This window comes from Varanus komodoensis, unplaced genomic scaffold, assembly GCF_004798865.1.
Source record: "Varanus komodoensis strain SLA01 unplaced genomic scaffold, ASM479886v1 scaffold6_4, whole genome shotgun sequence".
NCBI classification, from domain to species: domain Eukaryota; kingdom Metazoa; phylum Chordata; class Lepidosauria; order Squamata; family Varanidae; genus Varanus; species Varanus komodoensis.
Window position 1 is genome coordinate 21,395,524 of NW_025336347.1, and position 19,298 is coordinate 21,414,821.

At 44.5% G+C, this 19,298-nt stretch overlaps 1 protein-coding gene across 8 annotated transcripts in view; it reads right to left on the reverse strand.

Moving 5' to 3' along the window:
* The window catches only part of LOC123034500 (E3 ubiquitin-protein ligase TRIM39-like), a 25,029-nt gene extending 11,333 nt beyond the window's left edge, over window positions 1-13,696 (reverse strand). The window contains exons 1-6 of one of the 8 annotated variants that reach the window (XM_044451886.1): window positions 12,788-13,291; window positions 10,764-10,810; window positions 10,593-10,685; window positions 8,070-8,199; window positions 5,238-5,659; window positions 1,511-1,606 (exon numbers count right to left, since the gene is read on the reverse strand). In XM_044451886.1, the coding sequence (XP_044307821.1) occupies window positions 1,511-1,606; window positions 5,238-5,659; window positions 8,070-8,181 (630 nt within the window). In that variant the 5' untranslated portion in view covers window positions 8,182-8,199; window positions 10,593-10,685; window positions 10,764-10,810; window positions 12,788-13,291. Of the gene's footprint in view, window positions 1-1,510; window positions 1,607-5,237; window positions 5,660-8,069; window positions 8,200-10,592; window positions 13,292-13,336; window positions 13,405-13,613 lie in introns of those variants that run through there. The other 7 variants (XM_044451882.1, XM_044451884.1, XM_044451883.1 and 4 more) reach the window with 7 other exon arrangements.
* Window positions 13,697-19,298: the final 5,602 nt, after the last annotated feature.

The following is a 19,298-nucleotide window of genomic DNA, read 5'->3' on the forward strand; positions in this document are numbered from 1 at the left end:
CTAGCCTATCCAGAAGGATACCATGGTCAATGGTATCGAAAGCCGCCAAGAGGTCCAGAAGAACCAACAGGGACGCACTCCCCCTGTCTCTCTCCCTGCACAGGTCATCGTACAGGGCGACCAAGGCAGATTCAGTACTGTACCCGGGTCTGAAGCTGGACTGAAATGGGTCCAGATAATGACCTGTGTGTGTCACTCAAACTCTGACTGGGTGTGCACAGCATGACCACCCAGCCACCCCACATTTACACAAAAGCCATGGTATGCTTCTGTGTAAATGTGAACCCAGAGCATTTCCAGCAGCATGACTTGCTGGTGGGCAACAAGCCACTTTGACAAGCAGTGGCTTGTACTAGAAGTTGTTTCACTCATATTGGGATGTCATCTTGTCTGAACACAGGTGCTTAACCCCCTCAAGGAAGTGGTGAACAAGCCCCATGGCAAGAGTGGAAAACTCCCTTTGCTGCTCTTACAAAACTTGCCCAGGCTGCTGCTAGTGTTAGTCACCCCAGTAATGCCCAAGTGGCAGAGTGAAGTGACAGTGGCTGGTTCTGTGCCCACCATGCAATTGTGAGCCTTCTGAATCCACACTTGCAGAAGTGCAAAATAGCAGGCTTCATCAGCCCAATGTCCCATAGACTGTCTGCTGCCAAAGTACAGCAAGAACTTTTCATAGGCAGTGTCCAAAAGAAGCTGTCGAGAGGTTTATTGCTTACTTCAGTTTCTCTTGACAGTTGTCGAAAGGTGAGCTGTCAAGAGAAACCAAAGCTGTGCCTTATCTTTGTTCACAAAAGGGGAGGGCCACCAGATCACTCCTTCATGGAAAAACCTTTTGTGTGAGGGGGCTGGCCATGACTCCTTTCAGGTTCCTCTCACTTTTCCAACCTTTTTCACCATTCTAGATGATGGAAGTTGGGAAAGTACAAGTCATCCCAGTTAGAGGAGCACAGACAATAATTAACACACTACAACAACCGAGCCTCTTGGATGAGATGGGCCAGTATCACATCAAATCATACACAAATTCCATCAGCCTGGAAGAAGACTCTTCTCCTCCCCAACCTTCTGATGCCAGCAGCGACCTTTCTGGCAGGCTGAGCTAAGGGAGCTGATGGGGGGAAGCAGGGCCATTCTATCAGTCCTGCTGAGAAGCACCCTCTTGAAGTCTTCTGCCATCTCAACTATCACCACCATCAGCCATCCCAACAGGCTGCTAAAAGACTACTTCATTTTCCCCTACACATCCTCTTTTCCTTGTGTGTGGTATCTCTGTAGATTGCAACCCCACATGCAAGGATCATCTTGTTTAACTGATACTTTGAAAACCACCCCAGAAGCATCTTTGGATGAGGCACCAGATGAATGTGCTCTAAATAAGCAGTAATCCAAGAATGACGTGTGACTTAGTCTCAGAGCTAAGGCCAAACCTGTGTCTCTTACATCACTTGCTTTGGAAGGAGATTCCAGCCCTAGGGGACAAGAGACTGAACAAAGAGGAGAAAACACCTGCCTTGAGCTCTCCAGGCTTCTTCTCTTCCCGAGATTTGCAGTGGGCGATCTCCTGCAGTTTTCGTTCTAAGGGTTCCAAGCACTTCTGCATCTTTTCCTGCACAGAACAAAAGACAGCATAATTGTGGGGGAGGGAGGGATGAGGGCCTAGCCACCCTGTTGATTCAGTATCCCAATTCTCTACCAAATGCCTGAGAAGCCCACAAGCAGAACCTGCAATTAACTGCCCTTTCCTTAACTGACTGCTCTCCACCAGCTCTTCAATCCACTGCGATTCCAGTTAGCCATCATGATTGATAGCTATTAACTTGTTTGACAAATAGACCAATATTCCGTAATAGAAAAAGCTGCACTGAGAATACACAAACACGATAAACAAGGAATGAGGAATGTGTGCCTTCCAAATGGCTGGGAAGCACCAGTTAAGTACTTTGCCTAATGGGATAGTGTCAGCAGTTCCTGACAGAGCAATCCTTATACACCCTTAAATAGCATAAACCTAAGCCTTGAACAAAATGGGGATTTCACAAATATCGAAGTCTTATGTACTTATGCAGGCTAGTTAATTGTCCCAGCATAATTTTAGATATAGCAATGAGGTTGATTAGTTTATCAATAAAATACCATTCCCATTGGTAAAAAATTTGTCAACTATCTCATGAGCTACACATTGTTTTTAAAACCGAAGGAAGTGGTAGCTTCTTCCTTAGAATCACACAATCTGATTAATACATTGCTGTTCTCTTATGTTATATGTTGTTTTCATGCCTTAACTGTAATCATTAAACATGAGAGTAAAGCCACCACTGCAGTTTTCAAAAAACATGTTTTTTAGAAAAAATCTTAATGGTGCCAGAACTACATCCAATGGTTCGGTTGACCTGAAGAACTTGTAAACTGACACCTGGATTTCTAGGTTATCCAGGAAGGAAGGAAGGACGGACGGAAGGACGGAAGGAAGGAAGACATCAAGACAGTGCAGAATCACCCTTTAATAAGATTACATCTTCCCTGGTTTCATATACCTGAAACAAACGTTGCCTTAAGTTTTTTGCCTCAAGTCTTTTCCAATTTCACGTGCTTTCTTTCCATGATGCAAATTACAACTTTGCTACCAAGGTCTCTGCAAGGGACAAAATCCCTTCCCTGTTTTCACTTCCCTCTTTCATTGCTGTCTTTTCACAGGTATGAATATTTGCCCTTTGGATCTGATACAGTAGCGCAAAATGGACATAGAACATAATTGTATTATCATATTCGACATACCTGTTCTTTCTACATGAAAACTATGAGCAAGTCCCCTGGAGCCTCTATGGTAAGGCGGCAGTGGGCAGAGAGTAGATCTTCAGATGTCTGAGACTTCAACTTCCAGACATGGCTGCCAGTGCAGCCAATGGCCTGGGCTGCAAGATCACTGGGGAAAAGAAGTCGTGGTTACTTCTTTTTCTTGCCTTAATGCATGCCGGTATTTGCCTTATTACCCTTCTGAAGCAGAGGTTGCTGGACTGTCTGAACCCAATGAGATTTTTGGGGTAGCAGCAGCTTCCAACCTACCCCAGAACCCTACAATAAACCATGGCTTCTTTTCCCCAGTGATCACACAAATTTGGCCAATGAATTGGTCCAAAAATCTGGAGAGCTGCTTGCTGCTCACCTCTGCCCTAAAGTACCTTTTGCCAATCCTGGATCCCTAGTTGCTGTTGGCTTCAAACTCCCATCATTCCCACCATTACGGCTAATGGTCAGCGACAATGGAATTAGGACACCATAACACCTAGGGATCCAAGAATAGGAGAAGCTTCCTTAAAGAAAAGGGGCTGTCTGATCTAACTGACTTGAAAGTGCTCAGTAAAACCAGGAAAGTTATTCCTATGATCTATTATCATTTCAATCTGCCTATCATCATCATATCATCATCATAATTTTAACTTTGTTACCACCCAATAGCCAAAACTCCAGAGCTTGTGGTATCTGGGTAATTATGGCCAGGAGAGGCATTCCATCAGGTTTTACCTCCCCAAACTATGTCGGGCTTTATAGGATAAAACCACCACCTTAAACTGGGCGTTTGAGCAGGCCAACATTGGTGTTACATGCTCAGACTGTCTGGTTCCTGTTATTACTCTGGCTGCCACGTTTTGCACAAGCTGCAGCTTCTGAACAGTCATCAAGCGTAGTCCCATGTACTGTGTGTTGCAGCAATCTTGGTTAAGGATTACCAGAACATACATAAATTACTGATAGCAGGCTCTCTTTCCAGACAAAGGCACAGCTGGGCCAACAGCTGAAGCTGGTATAAGGCACTCCTGAGCCACTTGGGCCTCCAGAGAGCAGATGAATTAAAGAGCACCCAAACTTGCTCCTTTAAGGGAAGAGCAACCCCATCTCAAACAGACTGAATTCCCTCAATTTGGTTAGAAGAACCACCCACTAACAGTATCTCAGTCTTGTTTGGATTGAGCTTCGGTTTGTTAGCCCTCATCCAGTTCATTGTCACAGCCAGGCACATTCAGATTAGCACATCCACCTGCAGAAGATGTAAAGGAGAAATACAGCTGTGTGTCACCAGCATGCTGGTGACAATGTTCTCCAGAACACCGGAGGACCTTGCCCCACAGGTTGAATAGCATGGGGTACAAGACTGACTTCTGCGGAACCCCATACTGGAGAACCCAAGGGGCACAGCAATATCCCCCATACACCACTTTCTGGGGCCTGCCATCCAAGTGGAAGTAGAACCACTGCAGCGCAGTGCCCCTCACTCCCAGCTCAGACAGTTGTCCAGTACTTCAGGTTCAAACATCATGTTTATTACCTATCAGCCAGCTAACTGTAGTTTATTGAATAGGAGCAGAAGTGAGGAGTAAATGAATGCCATCATGATTTTCCATGATCTCTGAACTGACTCATTGCCTAGCTCACTTCTTGATGTTGCATTAATTGTAAAACCAATTGTCTTTCTGCTTCTACTCACTATTCTTGCCTTCCTACAAAAGCTACTGCAGACACTTATTTGTAAGTTTCTGCACTGAATTTTGGTTACCCCCCACATCAAATTTCATATTCCTGCTTGCTTATTTTGAGTTTTTTCATTCTATTAACTCTCTGATTCTCTCCCTTTAATAATAAACTCTGTGTTCATAGAAAGAGTCCAAAATGAAACCACTGAGAAAAAAATGAAGGCATCAACAGGAGAACCCCAAACTCTATAGAAATACCCACCCCCAATAATAATCCTCAGAGGCAGAAGCTTCCCCACAACCGATTGAAAAAACAGCCCAGTGAGGATCAAGCAGAATGCTGGGTATCCACTGGAAAAGAAAAAGAGGAAAACAAGACATGTGTGGGTGGGGTGAGTGAGTGGATCACTTGTTGGAGCCCCTTCTAATAGTTACATTATTCTGGAGAAAAGGCATGACTGGTTAGAACTCAGAAAGAGTCATCCCTTTTGGGGACATGAATTTATCCTCAAGCACTACATTTTCAGCAGAAGATAAACTACACATTATCCAAATTAAGATGAAATACAATGGCTCCAACCTGGACTTCCTGATTCCCAATCAGGTTGCACATTCCCAGTGCAAGCCCATCTGGAACTGCGCTAATAACTGTCCAGTTCTGCAGGTCGGTATCAAATGCATACATCACCTGGCTGGTCATGGTGCTCTTTATGCCTCTCCATTCTTTTTAAGAAGCGTAATCTCAACTGTGCCCCACCACGACTCTACCTTGTATTCCTGGGAGGCGTCATCCAGGGACACAACTGTGTGTGAGCGGTGTTCATGGGAGATCTCACACACTAAGCAAACAGCCTCCTGGTCCTCCTTGCAGAAGAGCCGAAGCACTTCGTTGTGCTTTTCGCACAAGTTCTCGTCCCGTACCTTGCGCTTGTTTGTGACCTGCAGCTGCTTGGCTATCTCTACCATGTTGCCCAGCTGCCGGTTGGGCTTCAGAGTGCGGTGGCGGAAAGTCTTGCGGCAGACAGGACAGGGGAAGTCCCGGTTTAGGTCCTCCCACCAGCGGGTGATGCATACCCGGCAAAAGTTGTGACCACAGTCAATGATCACAGGGTCTTTCAGGTATTCCAGGCAGACGGAGCAGCTGGCTTCCACCTGGAGGTTCTCCAGAGGGTTTGTGGTGGCCATGGCTCCTGAAAATCAGGGGGAAACATTGAAGTCAGAACCTTACAAAGCTCAAGTTTTAAAAAGTATTATTAAATGTAATGCATGATTCTTTTGGAAATATCAGTGCAACTTCCATATGGCTCCCAGTGGTTTTTCCAGCGAGGCAGCAATCAGATGCAAATCCCCTTAATGCAGGGTTAGTGGACCTGTGGCCTTCTAAATGTTGTCAGGCTTCAGTTTCCACTAGTTCTAACCAGCACGATCAAGGAGGACAGAAGCTGCAGCCCTACATCACCTAGAAGGGCTCTACCAGAAGCTCTGCAGTCGGGAGTTCAGAAGTAAAGGTGCAGAGGAGGAGCATACTTATCCTGAATTGTGTGACCCTGGCGCAAAGCACAGTCAATACAGCTGGCATGTTATATTCAAACTAAGTCAAAGCTATATTTGGATGCTATTTTATTGGGACACTTGCAAGTATTTTAAAAGATAAAAAATCATAAACCATATTAGAGTCTTTAAAAATAGAGAGAGAAGAAAAGATTAAGGTGCTGGCAACTGCTTATTTACCAAGGTTGCTGTCCTAAACATACATACATAAAATTTCAGGGCATAGCTTCACTCCTGTCTGTGCACACTCACTTGACAAAAGCTCTGCTGAACTTGGTAAGACCTACTCCTGAGTTAACAGGCACAGAAGAGCCCTATAAATGTAGCATGCTTGAAGAGCTATGCATTCATATTTATTGTAAATGAATACATGCTTCTAAGGAATAGTTGCCTCAAAAAAGTTAACAACAATAGTGGGATAGCCCAGTTTGACTGGTATTGTATCCGCTATTTAACTTGCCATTAAAAAAATGCATTTTCACTAACAGCAGCATAGAAAGCTGTCTTATGCAAAACCAAGGCACTTGTCCTTCTAGCTCACAACTGTCTACTCAGAGACGCTGTTTGTTGTTATGTTCTCTGACTTATCACAACTCTATGAATGAGTGTCTCCAACTGTCCTGTCCTTGACAGGTCTGCCCAGCTCTTGTAAATGAGGCACAGTTTAGAAAGCACTAATCTAATGAAAAGCAAGATTAACTTCTGGGGAAGTTAGTTCAGTTGAGCAGCTTAGGATGCAGCCCCATGCATATTTGGACACCAAAATGTCCTAGGTCCTTGTGGTGAATACTGGGAGGTGTAGAACTTTTTATGTCTAAATATGCAAAGGATTATGCTATTAGCCACTCTGAAATATTTCTTTCATTAATAGGCACAGGGGACAAACAACATGGAAAAGCTTCATGCCCTCCTTGTAAACTTTTAGTGGGGGCTTCCGTCTGATTGCTGCTCCTGGAAACATGAAAGAGGACAAAGAACTAGACAGATCCTTGTTCTGGCCCAAGAGGGGCCAGAGTCTTATGTTTTTAATTCCTTGCGCATGTAGTTTGCAGCTGTTGCCTCAAGATGACAACCCAACAATGATAGGGAAGTTCACTTAACCTAGTAATCCACTGTGCAAATAAGCTGCACATCTGTAGAACAAATCATGGTACACCCAACTGATGACAGCTTACTGTGGACTGTTCTCCACTCCTTCCTCCCTGCCAGTTCCCCAGTCATAATCCCAGAACCCTACTTGGCAGAACCCATCTTGTCACGCCATCCCTGCTCTGATCAGAAACCCTTTCTGTTGGGTCCACTTATTTTTCCTGGAGCCCCATGCCAATGACAGCTGCTCCACCACTTCTTAAGTAGCACTTTGGAATAACTGTCGGTTACTCCTAACACTGCCCCCCTTTTAGGTTTTGGGAAGCACAAATGTACACAAATCTCTTCATACTTTTTAAGGTTGTTGTTTTTGGAGTTGTGCAAATGAGTAGTTACAGCAGTCAAACATATATGTGGCCTTGCCTGGTCTATTACCTTATTCCTTATTGCTGTCAAATGATTGCAGAATAAAGAGGCAAGTTTGTGAACAGGTGCCAAGTTGCCAACTGGAATGCACTGGCCAACAGGAAAGAAACTATGAAAGTAAGTGTCTAAGTGGGGTGGCCTGTTGATCTTCCCTTTAGTAAGGTAATTCTGAGTTCGAAGTGTTGCACTGACATTTCTCACTGCCCTCCACTTTTGGGACATGTCCTGACTCTCCAAACAGTTCAGAAAGGGGGGATCATAAGGCTAACAACTTTTTGTGGTTCCTATTCACGGCACTTTCTGTGGTTCTATGACTGTTGATAAAAGTCCTGTGAAAGGAGCAGTTTGGGACTGAGTGAACGAGGCTACACTGGGGCAGGGGCACTCCTTCCCATTTTGCAATCTCTAAGTTTGTTTTTGTTTTCTTTTCTAAGCATTTAGGAAATTTTCACACTTTTTGAGGAAAATCTATGCTGCTCTCATGGCTGGGATATAAATGAAAGGGAAATTTGCAATAGATTCAGATGTACTCACGCTGTAGTCCTGATCTTTTAAAGGGGTTCGCATTAAAAATCCACACAAATGAAGGTGACAGCTGGGGAAGAGATCCTACCAACAAGCTCTGCAGGACATGTACATCATGCATGATTTGGGCAGCCAGCAGCTGAGAAGACAAGAGCAGGAAGGTGCTGCCATTAAACATGCCAATGAGGAAGCAAAGATTATCTCAAGATGATGCATGGGTCACCTCAGGGAACCTTTCAGAACCAGACAGGAAAAGTTAAATGGACCAAAACCCTAACTTCCCTCCCATGTCTTGCCCACTGCCCACGGGGAGAGGTTAGAATACATATTTGTGAATTAAGTTAATGTGAATTAAGTTAGGCAACCCAATGATCACTAGAACAGGACTCCATCTCCCATGTTTAAATCTAATAACCTATTCCTTAAATCACAGGTGGGCAGATTTTTTTTTTTAACTAGACCCCCCAAGATGCATTAACCAGAGCCAGGTACACTTAGCATTAAAGAACAGGGTGCCTCTCCGCTCATACTAAATCTAAGTATTTATTTCATTTCTATACTGCCCCACAGCTGAAGCTCTTTATTACCAGAATTGTACCAAAAATGAATTGAGCTCATGGTCCTTTCAGACAGTGTGTTCCTGGTCACCCCAAGCTTTCATTATTGTAGCAGCCTGATTTCAACAGGAAAAGTAATTTTGCTGCTGCTTCTGATAAACAATTGGGAGTCAGAAACCCTTATCAATCCACTGCAGACCATGCAATGATCTACCAGTAGATCCTGATCTACTTTCTGCCCACCCCTGACCTACATCATGGTGGCTCTCAGCCAATGAATAAAAAGTCACCATTTTAGCATTACAACAGTTTCAGGGCCGCCTATATCTGTGTTAAAGCACTGTGCAATCTCCACAGATTGTACTGCTGAAAGGATGACACAAGCTATCCAGTCCAGCCTCCTGCTCCAGATAACAATATCCAAAGCACTGTTATCCAATGGGAGGGTTTGCACAACACAGCAGCCTACCCTACAAATAAGTTATGCACTGCGGCTTGTTTAAGGAACCACCTACAGGGCACCCAACAATTGGACTCATCATAGGCTGTCCCACCTTCTCCCTCAGTCACCCTATTGGTGTCTCAGGAAATGACACCTGAATCCATCCTGTCTCCTCTCCCCATGCTGATTGTTTAATTAAATCAGGGTATTTTTCAAGTCTAGACAGGACAGCGTGGTTGAAAAGGAGTAGTGAGTAGATCTCTAATCTTTTGCAGTGGGATTCTTTGGTGTGATTTTCTAGTTTTTAAGTATTGGCTCAAAAGTTCTCAATGCTCACCACCTTTTCCACACTTCCCTGAGCCTGTACATACTCTATAAAGGTAAGATGTATGACACTAGCTGTTTTCATGAACACAGACTTTGGAAAGCTTCAAACATTTTTGTTTATGTAGGTTTTTGACAGGGCGTTTTGACAGATATGAGTCACATCCATGACATCTGTCTAAACAACCCTGTTCAGTCTTGCTTTGTCAATGTCCACAGATGTTGCCTCTTGACTTTGACAGCAGATACTTAACCAGGATATTGACCAGGCAAGACCTCCGCTAGTTGGAGGAGCACATTTGCACACCTTCATAAGGCTGACCAAATATTTTTAGATCTTACAAAAATATTTGTGCACATTTCTGGCATTTAAAAATAATAAATAAAAAGGTGGCAAACCAGTGACAGCTACTCCAATGTGCTACCTGAGCACTTTAGAGATACTGTCATTGGGAGAAGGTCTGAAAAGGAAAGGAAAAGAGAAAGTGGGAGCAGTGGCCATGATCAGGGTCGGAAGACTGAGCCAGTGGCAACTGCTTCACTGTGCTACATGGGCATCAGTGGAACAGCTGTCACTGGGGTGGCACAATCAAGTTTAACAAGAAGTTATAAACTGCTCTTGCTGTGGCGAGTGTTCAATACTTTCCTGGACCAGATAACCTGACAACCCGTCCTGGGTCTAACAATTGCCATGACTTGACAGGGTGTGTTGTTGCCCAAAACAAGTCACCCTTGGGGAAGCAGTTCAGTTTCTCATGACACACAATGATGGGCTGTTGTGTTGTAGAAACCCAGTTAATACTTCTTCAAAAATGTCTAGCAAAGGTGAATTCAGTTTTGACAGCATGGGTAACTTAACATTCTTTAACATGTACATCTAAACTGTGCATCAGCTTCACCATGAGCTAATGGGTTTCCAACTTTAGCAAGAAAAGCTGGATGAAGTATCAAGGTAAAAGAACTTGCCCAACAGGCTGAGTACTCCAACTTCTCATGGAATGTGGTGTGTTTTGAATGTTCTTTAAAACAAGGAGGGTGGGGACTGCGAGGCAAACAAGTTTGGCTATTGCTCCCCTCACCCCATACACTGCCCAATGCATTAGAGGTGGGCAAGAGGTGCTTTACGCTCTGTCTCAAGGGCATGTGCATTGACATAATCTGGATGAATGCTACAAAGCACTTTGAGGGAAAGGGTACCAATCTACCTACCCATTGCTTGAGCCATATGGAGCTGATCAATCATAAAGCACATTTTCTTCTCTGAGCAGAGCTTTGGATAACGAACATTTATCCACAGGGTATCTGGTGGGTAATCCAATGAAACATGAACAAAGTGGAAAGACAGATGTTGGTTTCTTCAAGCTCTGAAATCTCAGATACCTTGCAAACTGCTCACTTCTCCTTACACTTCGGCATTTGGTCTTTCCCTTGCCATACCAAAAAAGAAGAAAAGAGAGAAAATCAATGGAGTAAAACTACACGTACATTTAGCATTCAGAACACATCATATATATTATACAGTAATGCTTAAAATATCCTGTAAATTAGTATTGTTACTACCAAATTACCAGTGAGAAGCCAAGGCTAAGAACACGGACACAGCTAACGGAATTCATATATCATGCAAGATTTGAACTAAGGCTTAACCTCTGAGATGCTATGTTATATCACCTCTGCAGAATTCTCTGACCATTGGGGTATTTCTAGCCAATCAACTTATAGTGTTAAGGGGGTAGTCACTGCCCACTCATTGCACAGAATCACAACGTATTTACCCATGAAGTGCTTTAATTCTGGCAACATGGCCCTTTCCTAGCATACCAAATCATAACATATTATGGCTCAAAACATGCATTTCTTCCTTATGATGTAGGATAATTTTTTTCCAGTGCATTTTTCCATGGATTTTTTCCCATTTCATAGGTTCATTAATAAAAATGAATGTATGCAAATTACAAATACAACAGTCAACAGATACAAGCTTGACTGTTTCATAGTTTATGACTGAAGTTTTTCAGGTTAACTATACCTAGCAAGTATGCATAAGAATACATGTATGTCTCAAATAAAAGTGACTTAATAAATAGCGACCGTAAATCTGAAGGCCAACAACCATACTGGAAGAGCACTAAACTTTGTTGAAGTTAGGTTATCAACATATCATGCTGTTCTTTGTGTTGCCAAATTTAGTGTTAACAGTTTGCAGTATGTTTGCTTTTTTCTTAAATTTCAACAATGCAAAGGAAGTAAGTACGATTGTCTTTATATTTTTATTATTCCAATTAAATTTTGTATCATAAATGCAACAATTAAATCACATTAAGTGCTTTAATATGCCTCTCTCAAATATTTCAAGTCAAATACATACAGTGTATTGGGCCAAAAACTTAAACAAGGCATTTTTATTTTGCATCATTTACTAAATACAAATAAAATAAACTTGCTAAATTAAATCCATAGCATCAGTAAACTTTCCAGAAAATCCACCTCACTCTCTAGAAAGCTACATGGAATGCAGCTGGGTGTGCGCCATGGCTACTTTTTGGATAATGCCCACAACTTTGCTGATGTTGAATAATAAAATACTAACTCACTAGGTTGCTATCCTAAAATCAGTAGCTGGCTTACAAAGTTCACCTAAAACTAGCACTGGGGTACAGTGTGAAGCCACTCATCAATACCACATCTTCCCTTAAAGCTACTTCAATTCTATAGCTCATTGCTTTAAGAGTTTTTCTCTTGCCACACTCAGGGTGGCAGTCTGCAAGACTGATGAGGCAGTGGCTGAATGCAAATGTGGGAGGGGTGGCAGAGGGAGGAGAGCAGGGAAGGCTCTGGAGGATCTTCCCTTCATTGATATTCCACTTCCCAACCTTGACTTCTCCCACCAAATCTGTCTTGCTTCTTTGTAGGCAGCAGTGGTTGCTGTGCTAAACAGTGACTCCAGCAGGAAGGAAAATGCCACCAGCACAAAGATCTCTACACTCTGGAATTCTACCCTATTCTCACTTTTCGTCCTTTATTCTCTTCTTTAGATGTTTGTCAGAGAGAGTTCCCACCCTACCCCTTTTGCAGGCTGAACAGTTCTACTCTAGCATGCCAAAGCATATAAGATCCAGCTTTTTCTTAATATAAAACAAATGCAAGGCTATTCTGCCTCCAACAGAGTGACTTCAAACCCATTGTGTGAAGCCTGACTATTATGTTATGGCCTTCAAATCAGGACCATCTTCACAAAGGCTAAGACATTTTAAAACTGGCTGTTTACATAACAGTGAGGGAACAGGCTCTTTCTGGAGAGTGGATAACGTTATCATTATTAACACCACATTTAACAGGGCTTCTTCACACCATTCAAAGCACTTCACATGTACTCATCTCAATCATCTTTACAACAGCCTTACTCAGTCGGCCGGTATTATCCTCATGACAGCCAGGAAGAGGCTGAGCAAGAAGCTAGCCTGAGATCACCCAGTGGATTTATACTTGAGAAGAGACAAAAACGGGGGCTTCCCAGCTCACCCTCTTAGGAGACAACCACAGCAGTTCTACCAGATGAGAAAGTGAAGTGGGTGGTGAGGAGGGCTAAGACAGGCCTGAAGCGAACCTACAACGGGAAGAAGACGCTGAGGGGGTTCAAGAGGGAAAACTGCAGCAGCCACAACCACATCTACGCAGGCAGAAGAGGCATGATTTCTAACCGGCTGCCTGGGAACGAATCCCAAAAGGGTCGGGAAAGAGAGAGGAGGAGAGAGCAGCTTCTTGAGGCGTGGAGGGGATAACAAAGGCAGGTCTGCTGCAGACTGGGGAGGACCGGGGAGTGTTTTGAAGGGCTTGGAGGGGCAATTACGGCGGGCCCTGCAAAGCCCGCAACTCCTTGAGGAGGCGGCGGCGGCGGCAGGACCACCGCAACATGGCAAACACGACAGGCGCTCCTCCTCTCACACACTCACCTTCCTCCCTCCCACCCTTTGCCCCGATCCGTCCCCCCGGCGTCCGGGCGACGGTGTGAGGGAACCCACGCGCGGCCTGCTCCGGGTCCAGCCCCCCAGCCCCCACCGCCCTCGGCCAACGCCTCCCCCGGAAGCGGCTCTGGCGTCACCGGAAGCGGGCCTCCCACCATCGCAGAGACCATAGAGCTACAAGCGCCGCTACCTAACCTCTTCTGTTTCATAAATCCAAGATAGGGCAGCGTCGCTATTAGCCTTGGACTTGTACGGGTAGACTCACAGAAAGCGTCAACTTCCGGGCGCACTTGGCGTCTTTCAGGCTGTTTTGTTCCGAAATGCCGTACGTCTCGGTCTCCCCGGGACGGAAGCGAAAAGCGGCCGCGGACAACCGTGGATCGGTCCGCGCCTCCAGCGCCGCTGTGATTGGGCGGCCGCGTCTCCTCCCAGAAGCGGAAGAGAGCCGCGAAGCGCAGCATCGTGGACGTGTCAACGCGGAAAGGCGGCCTGTTGCATTCAGCGGGACTTACTCCCGGGAAAGTGGGGATGGGGTTTTCCAGGCAATGACTGGACTTCTTCATACACGTGTCTGCATATGCGTGCGCGCGTGCGTATATGCTTGTGCGTATCTGTATAGACATGTGGACGTATGCAGATATACTGTATATACATCTGCCGCAAGCTATTTAATGAGTTTCCTGGCTTTTTGTTAGTTGTTTAATCAGGTCCCAAGATTTAACATGCTGAAGGTATTGGAAGTTTAAAATGCGTTTTAAAGTTGGGTTTCAATTTTTTCTGGCAACCTTTTAATGATTTTGTGCGCTGTGGTAGGTTTTTATAATGTATTTTAAATGTGTTGTTTATCATTTAGAGAACTTCTGCTATTGGGCAGTATAGAAATTGAATAAATATGCCTGCTAATGTGTAAAGATTTGCTTATACAAATCAATGGTGCAATCAGACCTGGAATACTGTGTACAGTTTTGATCAACGTTCCTAAAAAATTGCAGAAAGGAGCTACTAAAACGATCAAGGAGCTGAAGCAACTTCTACATAGGAAAGGTTACCTCCTGGGTTATTCAGCCTAGAAAAGGGGTGAGGAGACATGACAGAGATCTACGGAGTTATGCAAGCTGTGGTGAAAGAGACTTGTCTCCTCGCTTCCATAACCCTGGAACCCAAAGGGGTTACTCCATGAAACTGATTGGTGGGAGATGCAGGCAGACCGAAGGAAGGACTTCTCCACACAACATGTAGTTCATGTAGCCACCAATCCGAATGGCTGTAAAAGGGTGTTGGCCTAATTCACAGAAGAGCTCTGCAGCTGCCAATCCTGAAGTCTATTAGTCACTCCAGTCTCAGAGGCAGAACACCATATAGGATCGTTGCTGGCGATGTGGGCAGGAGGGTGCTTGGCACTCATGTCCTAGGTGTGGATTTTCAGTGGGGGCTGCCGTGTGAACAGAACGCTGGACTAGAAGGACCGGTGTTCTGATCCAGCATATGTTTGCTCATATAATGTACATGCAATTGCCTCCATGTGCGTATGCACATAGCACCCACCCTGCTGAGCCAGCGTCACTTGCGACCTTTGGGCAGGAAAAAAAAATGCACCCTGTTTTTAGGCACAATCCTGGGAGGAAAAGGCTTTCAGTGGCTACTTGCTCTGACTGGTTATATGTTAGCTCCAAAGCAGGCAAGTAGCCAGTGTTGGAGTGCAGTGGCAGGAGAGGGTTATTGCCTGTATGTGCTTCTTGTTGACCACCTTGACAAATAAGATACTGGGCTTGATAGGCCTTTGGTCTGATTCAGCAGGACTGTTCTTTCCAATTGAGATCATATTTTATATATACAATGCATCTGTATACAAGTCAAGGCAGCACAAAACATTTGCCTGCAACCGTAGCACTAAATGTAGGTTAGGAGTTGGTCTGTGCTTGGAATTTAACTAGACTGACCTTGTCTGCATCACAGCTTTGCATCACAGTTTTTTCCCCAGAAAGCCAAGCCAGCCTTCAGTGTCCCATTTGTGGTATTAATGGTAGACTACATTGCAGGGCTATAGAAAGCCGTTATTGACCACAGTCTCCCTAACCTGCACAATAGGTAGAAAGAGCTGTAGTGGCATTAGCAGTGGTAAGACTAGTTTACAAATATTTAAAAATGATATAAATGAATCTGTTTCCTTCTGAAATACGAAATGAAGCACTCCCGTCAGTGGAGCAGGAGTCTTCCCTTGTACACATATGCACAATTTTGTCTGGGATACTTTATGAATGATGATTACTTTGGAGCACCTGAGGTCTATAAAAGGGACCCTGTGTTGGCTTGGGATGCGGGAAACTTGTCTGAATTCTTGCTTTGTATAGAACTCATTTACTTTACACAAGTCACCCTCTCGTAGTCCGTGCTCCTGCATGGGGTCATTCGGCAGTTCAAACGCCCATTGACTGGTGAGGGCAAGTGAGCACCAAACAGTGCAGCTGTGGTGTCTCAACAGCCCTGATGGCTTTTTAGCACCCTCAGGACAGAGAAGCCTGCAATCATGCATGTTTTCAACTATCCAAGACAGGAGGCAGTTTTCGTTTTTGCCTTTCTGTCCTCCTTATTCCCCTCCCTGTTTTCAATCTTTTAGATGGCGCTCTGAACCAATCTAGAGTGGTCATACTGGTAGAAACAGTCTGGGGCTGGAAAGGCCATAGAAAACTTTGTATCCTAGACTCTCCCTTCCTGCCCCACTCTTCCTACTGGAACGCCCTTTTGCTGTTCTCTCCATGACCTTCTGAGGCTTTTTTGGTAACCTCAAAAAGCTGGTGGGGTGGTTATTTGCGTGCTGGCCATGAAGAGATCAAATTTCAGAGTGCTACTTCCAAGGTTGTTGCAATGGCTGTGGGTGCACAGGAGGAACACTGAAGAATCCTATGGTCCCTTGGATGTTTTCCTGGGAAATTAGGATTAGCCCCTAAGGCAGTACATGAGGAAGAAGAAGAAGAAGAAGAAGAAGAAGAAGAAGAAGAAGAAGAAGAAGAACTCATGTAAACCTTCCACAAAATGGCCCATATGAATTGCTCAGTCATTTCCCTTAATTTTCAGCCTTTGATCTTCAGTCCCACCTACTCAAACCATCCATCTGAAATAAGTAGAATGTTCTGCTCTTGGAGAGTACTGGAAGGCATTGTTCTTGTTTTAACATATTTCACCAGATTGGGCAATGCATGATTTATAAAACTGATGTGAGACGTGTTGCCAAGGGTGGGGCAGAAAGAACATTCAGGTGAAGCAGGCAAGTCAGAGAGGTAAAAAGAGCCTTGCTGGATGAGACCATCTCCCACTTTGGCCATCCAGGGAAGCCCCATAAGTAGGACATGACAGCAATAGCACCCCCATCTTTTTGTCCCCCACTTCCACCCAGGAATGTAGTGACATGTAGACCGAACATACAGGTTCAGTTTAGAAGTCAAGGCTAATGACTGCCAATAAACTTTATTTCCCTGTATTTGTTTAATTCCCTATTTTAAACCATCTGAATGAATTGCTGCATCTTGTAGTAGTGAATTCTTGCAGTAGCACAAGACAGAGGATTGTGCCTGTGTGAGTGTATTTTGTGTTTCAATTAGCACTATATTCACTCACTGTTACAATGCATGGATGGAATGCAATTTCCTCTAAAAGTGAAGGCCTCAGACTTCAAGAAGACCCTTGTGGCCTTGCTCCTGAATTTCAGATTTATTGGCGTCGGCAGTGCCTGCTTGTTATTGAGGTGTACACACTCTGAACATGCTCAGGCTTTACCTCCTCTTGGCCCCAGGTGCCAGTTGTTCCACATAACACCAACAGCCAAGAATTCTATCCGCTACATCCAATATTTTTACCCATGTATTTCATCATATGCCATGAATGTAATACACAAAGCATTTCAACTTCCTTGGGCATTAAGAGATCTCAGAGGGGTCATTCTCAAGGAAACCAAGTGCAGGGGCTGCACGGATAGATTGTGTTGTGTGAAGACCTATAGAAAATGTGTGAAGAATGATTTATGGCTTCTTCTCCCCTTAAGGAGCTGGTTCTCAGTTTGAGCATCGTGGTTTTTCTTTTATTTTAGGTGCCTGTCTCCTTTAAAAAATGTGAATTATTCAGATTAAGTATTCCATAAGCACTGGGAATATCTACACTAGGCATTTTTAGTTACTGGTCACACAACTATCCTGCCTTTCTTCCATTATGTAATTCCAGGGTCCTCATGCTAACTCTCCTGTCCAAGCCCAGGGCTGCTTATCCTCAAAAGTCAAAATGTACATGGGGACCTTTCTTGATCTGTGTCCAAAAAAAGGGACAAAAGGGAACACAGGAATGCACAAAAACTGCATATGCTAATTTATACATATAGATGGAAATTTAGAAATAAGTGCTGTGATTAAATAGAAATACAATAAGCCGATCAACAGAACCATATTTTAACAGTGTCATCATTCAGGAACCATCTACATGTGTGAGTTGATGGACTTATGGGCCCCTTCCAATTCTACTATTCTATGCGCTTCAGCAACCAATGTTGTGTTATAGATTCACTCCAGTAAGGACTATGGGAATAAAGTAGTGTTTGGTTCTTCTGTCCTCATGTGCAGCGCTCTGGGTAGTCATCTGGTGGGTTTCCTGGGCTGCAGGTCCCAGCCTTTGGCCCTAAGGATGGGGTCCAGCTGTACCATTGCCCCCACTCAACATAAATGGGCTTTCTTTGGGGAGGAGGACTGAGGGGTGAGTGGGGGGGTGGGGGCAGCAGGCCGTTGCAGCTGTAAGAAAAGGAGGCAGAACTCTGTTAGGTTCCACATGCTGTGTGAGGAGAGCGTACCATGCCTAGAAATTTCAGGATCAGGGAAAGGGATATTTAAACATTTCAGCTGACATTTAAAGTGGCCGGCACTGACCACTTTGCCCACCAGGTGTGTGCTCTCTCTCCCTCTCAACAAATCAGGCTGCTCTCTGGACTGTGGGTGTGCTGGAGGGGATCAAAACCAGCCTCTCCACAGGCAAGGAGTCTGTTTTATCTCTCCGTGCTGAACGGCAAGCCAAGGGCCACCGGGGGCTAGGCATGGCTGAGATCTGGCTACTTGCTTCCTGTGTTTTCCTCTGCCTCACAGCAGCAGGTAAGTCCCACCACCAAGAAAAAAGGTGTGACACCAGTCTGCATACTCTCTTCTCTTTCCTGGCAACTATTTCCCCTTATAAACATGAAATCTTCAAACTGCTTTTTGTGGGGAGGGAACCACTTTTGTTATAATTAAATAATAGAAGTGAATAAAACTATACTGTTCTTTCATTAGAGATGTAACTACTGAAATCACAATGCTAAATAAGAGGGGCAGCAGAATATTAATAGTCACGGTACTTGTTATTGTTCATTTTGCATTCCACCTTCCTTTCTTTTGCAAGGAACCCACAGTGTAGCCCTCCTCCTCTCCATTTTATCCTCACAACAGCCTTGTGAGGTAGGGAGGCTGAGAGTTTGTGAGCGGCCCAAAGTCAGCCAGTGAGCTTCCTAGCAGAGAGGGGATGCAAAGCTGGGTTGCTCAAGCCCTAGTCTGCCATTCCAACCACTACACCCCTGTGGCCCTCTTCCTATCCATCTGCCACCCTTTATACATGCCATTTCTCATGTATAAAGAAATACATACAGCACAGCCAATGTGCATTAGAGGAGGAAGGGAAAGCTGCAGCGGATGGCGTTGCTGCCCTCTGTGCTTTTTGCTCTGGACCACAGGCATTGGTCGGCCTAGATGCAGGCCCCTTGTCTCACAGATATATCCCAAGTATCCTGCAACGATAATGGCCATACAGGGTGATTTTTTTCAAGGGCAACTGCAATGGGAGGGGAAAGGATTAATACTCTCTTATCAACATGCCGCAACACCACACCATAATTCTTGCATGGTAAAATGCTTGGGGGGTATGGATCTTCCCATCAGTTTCA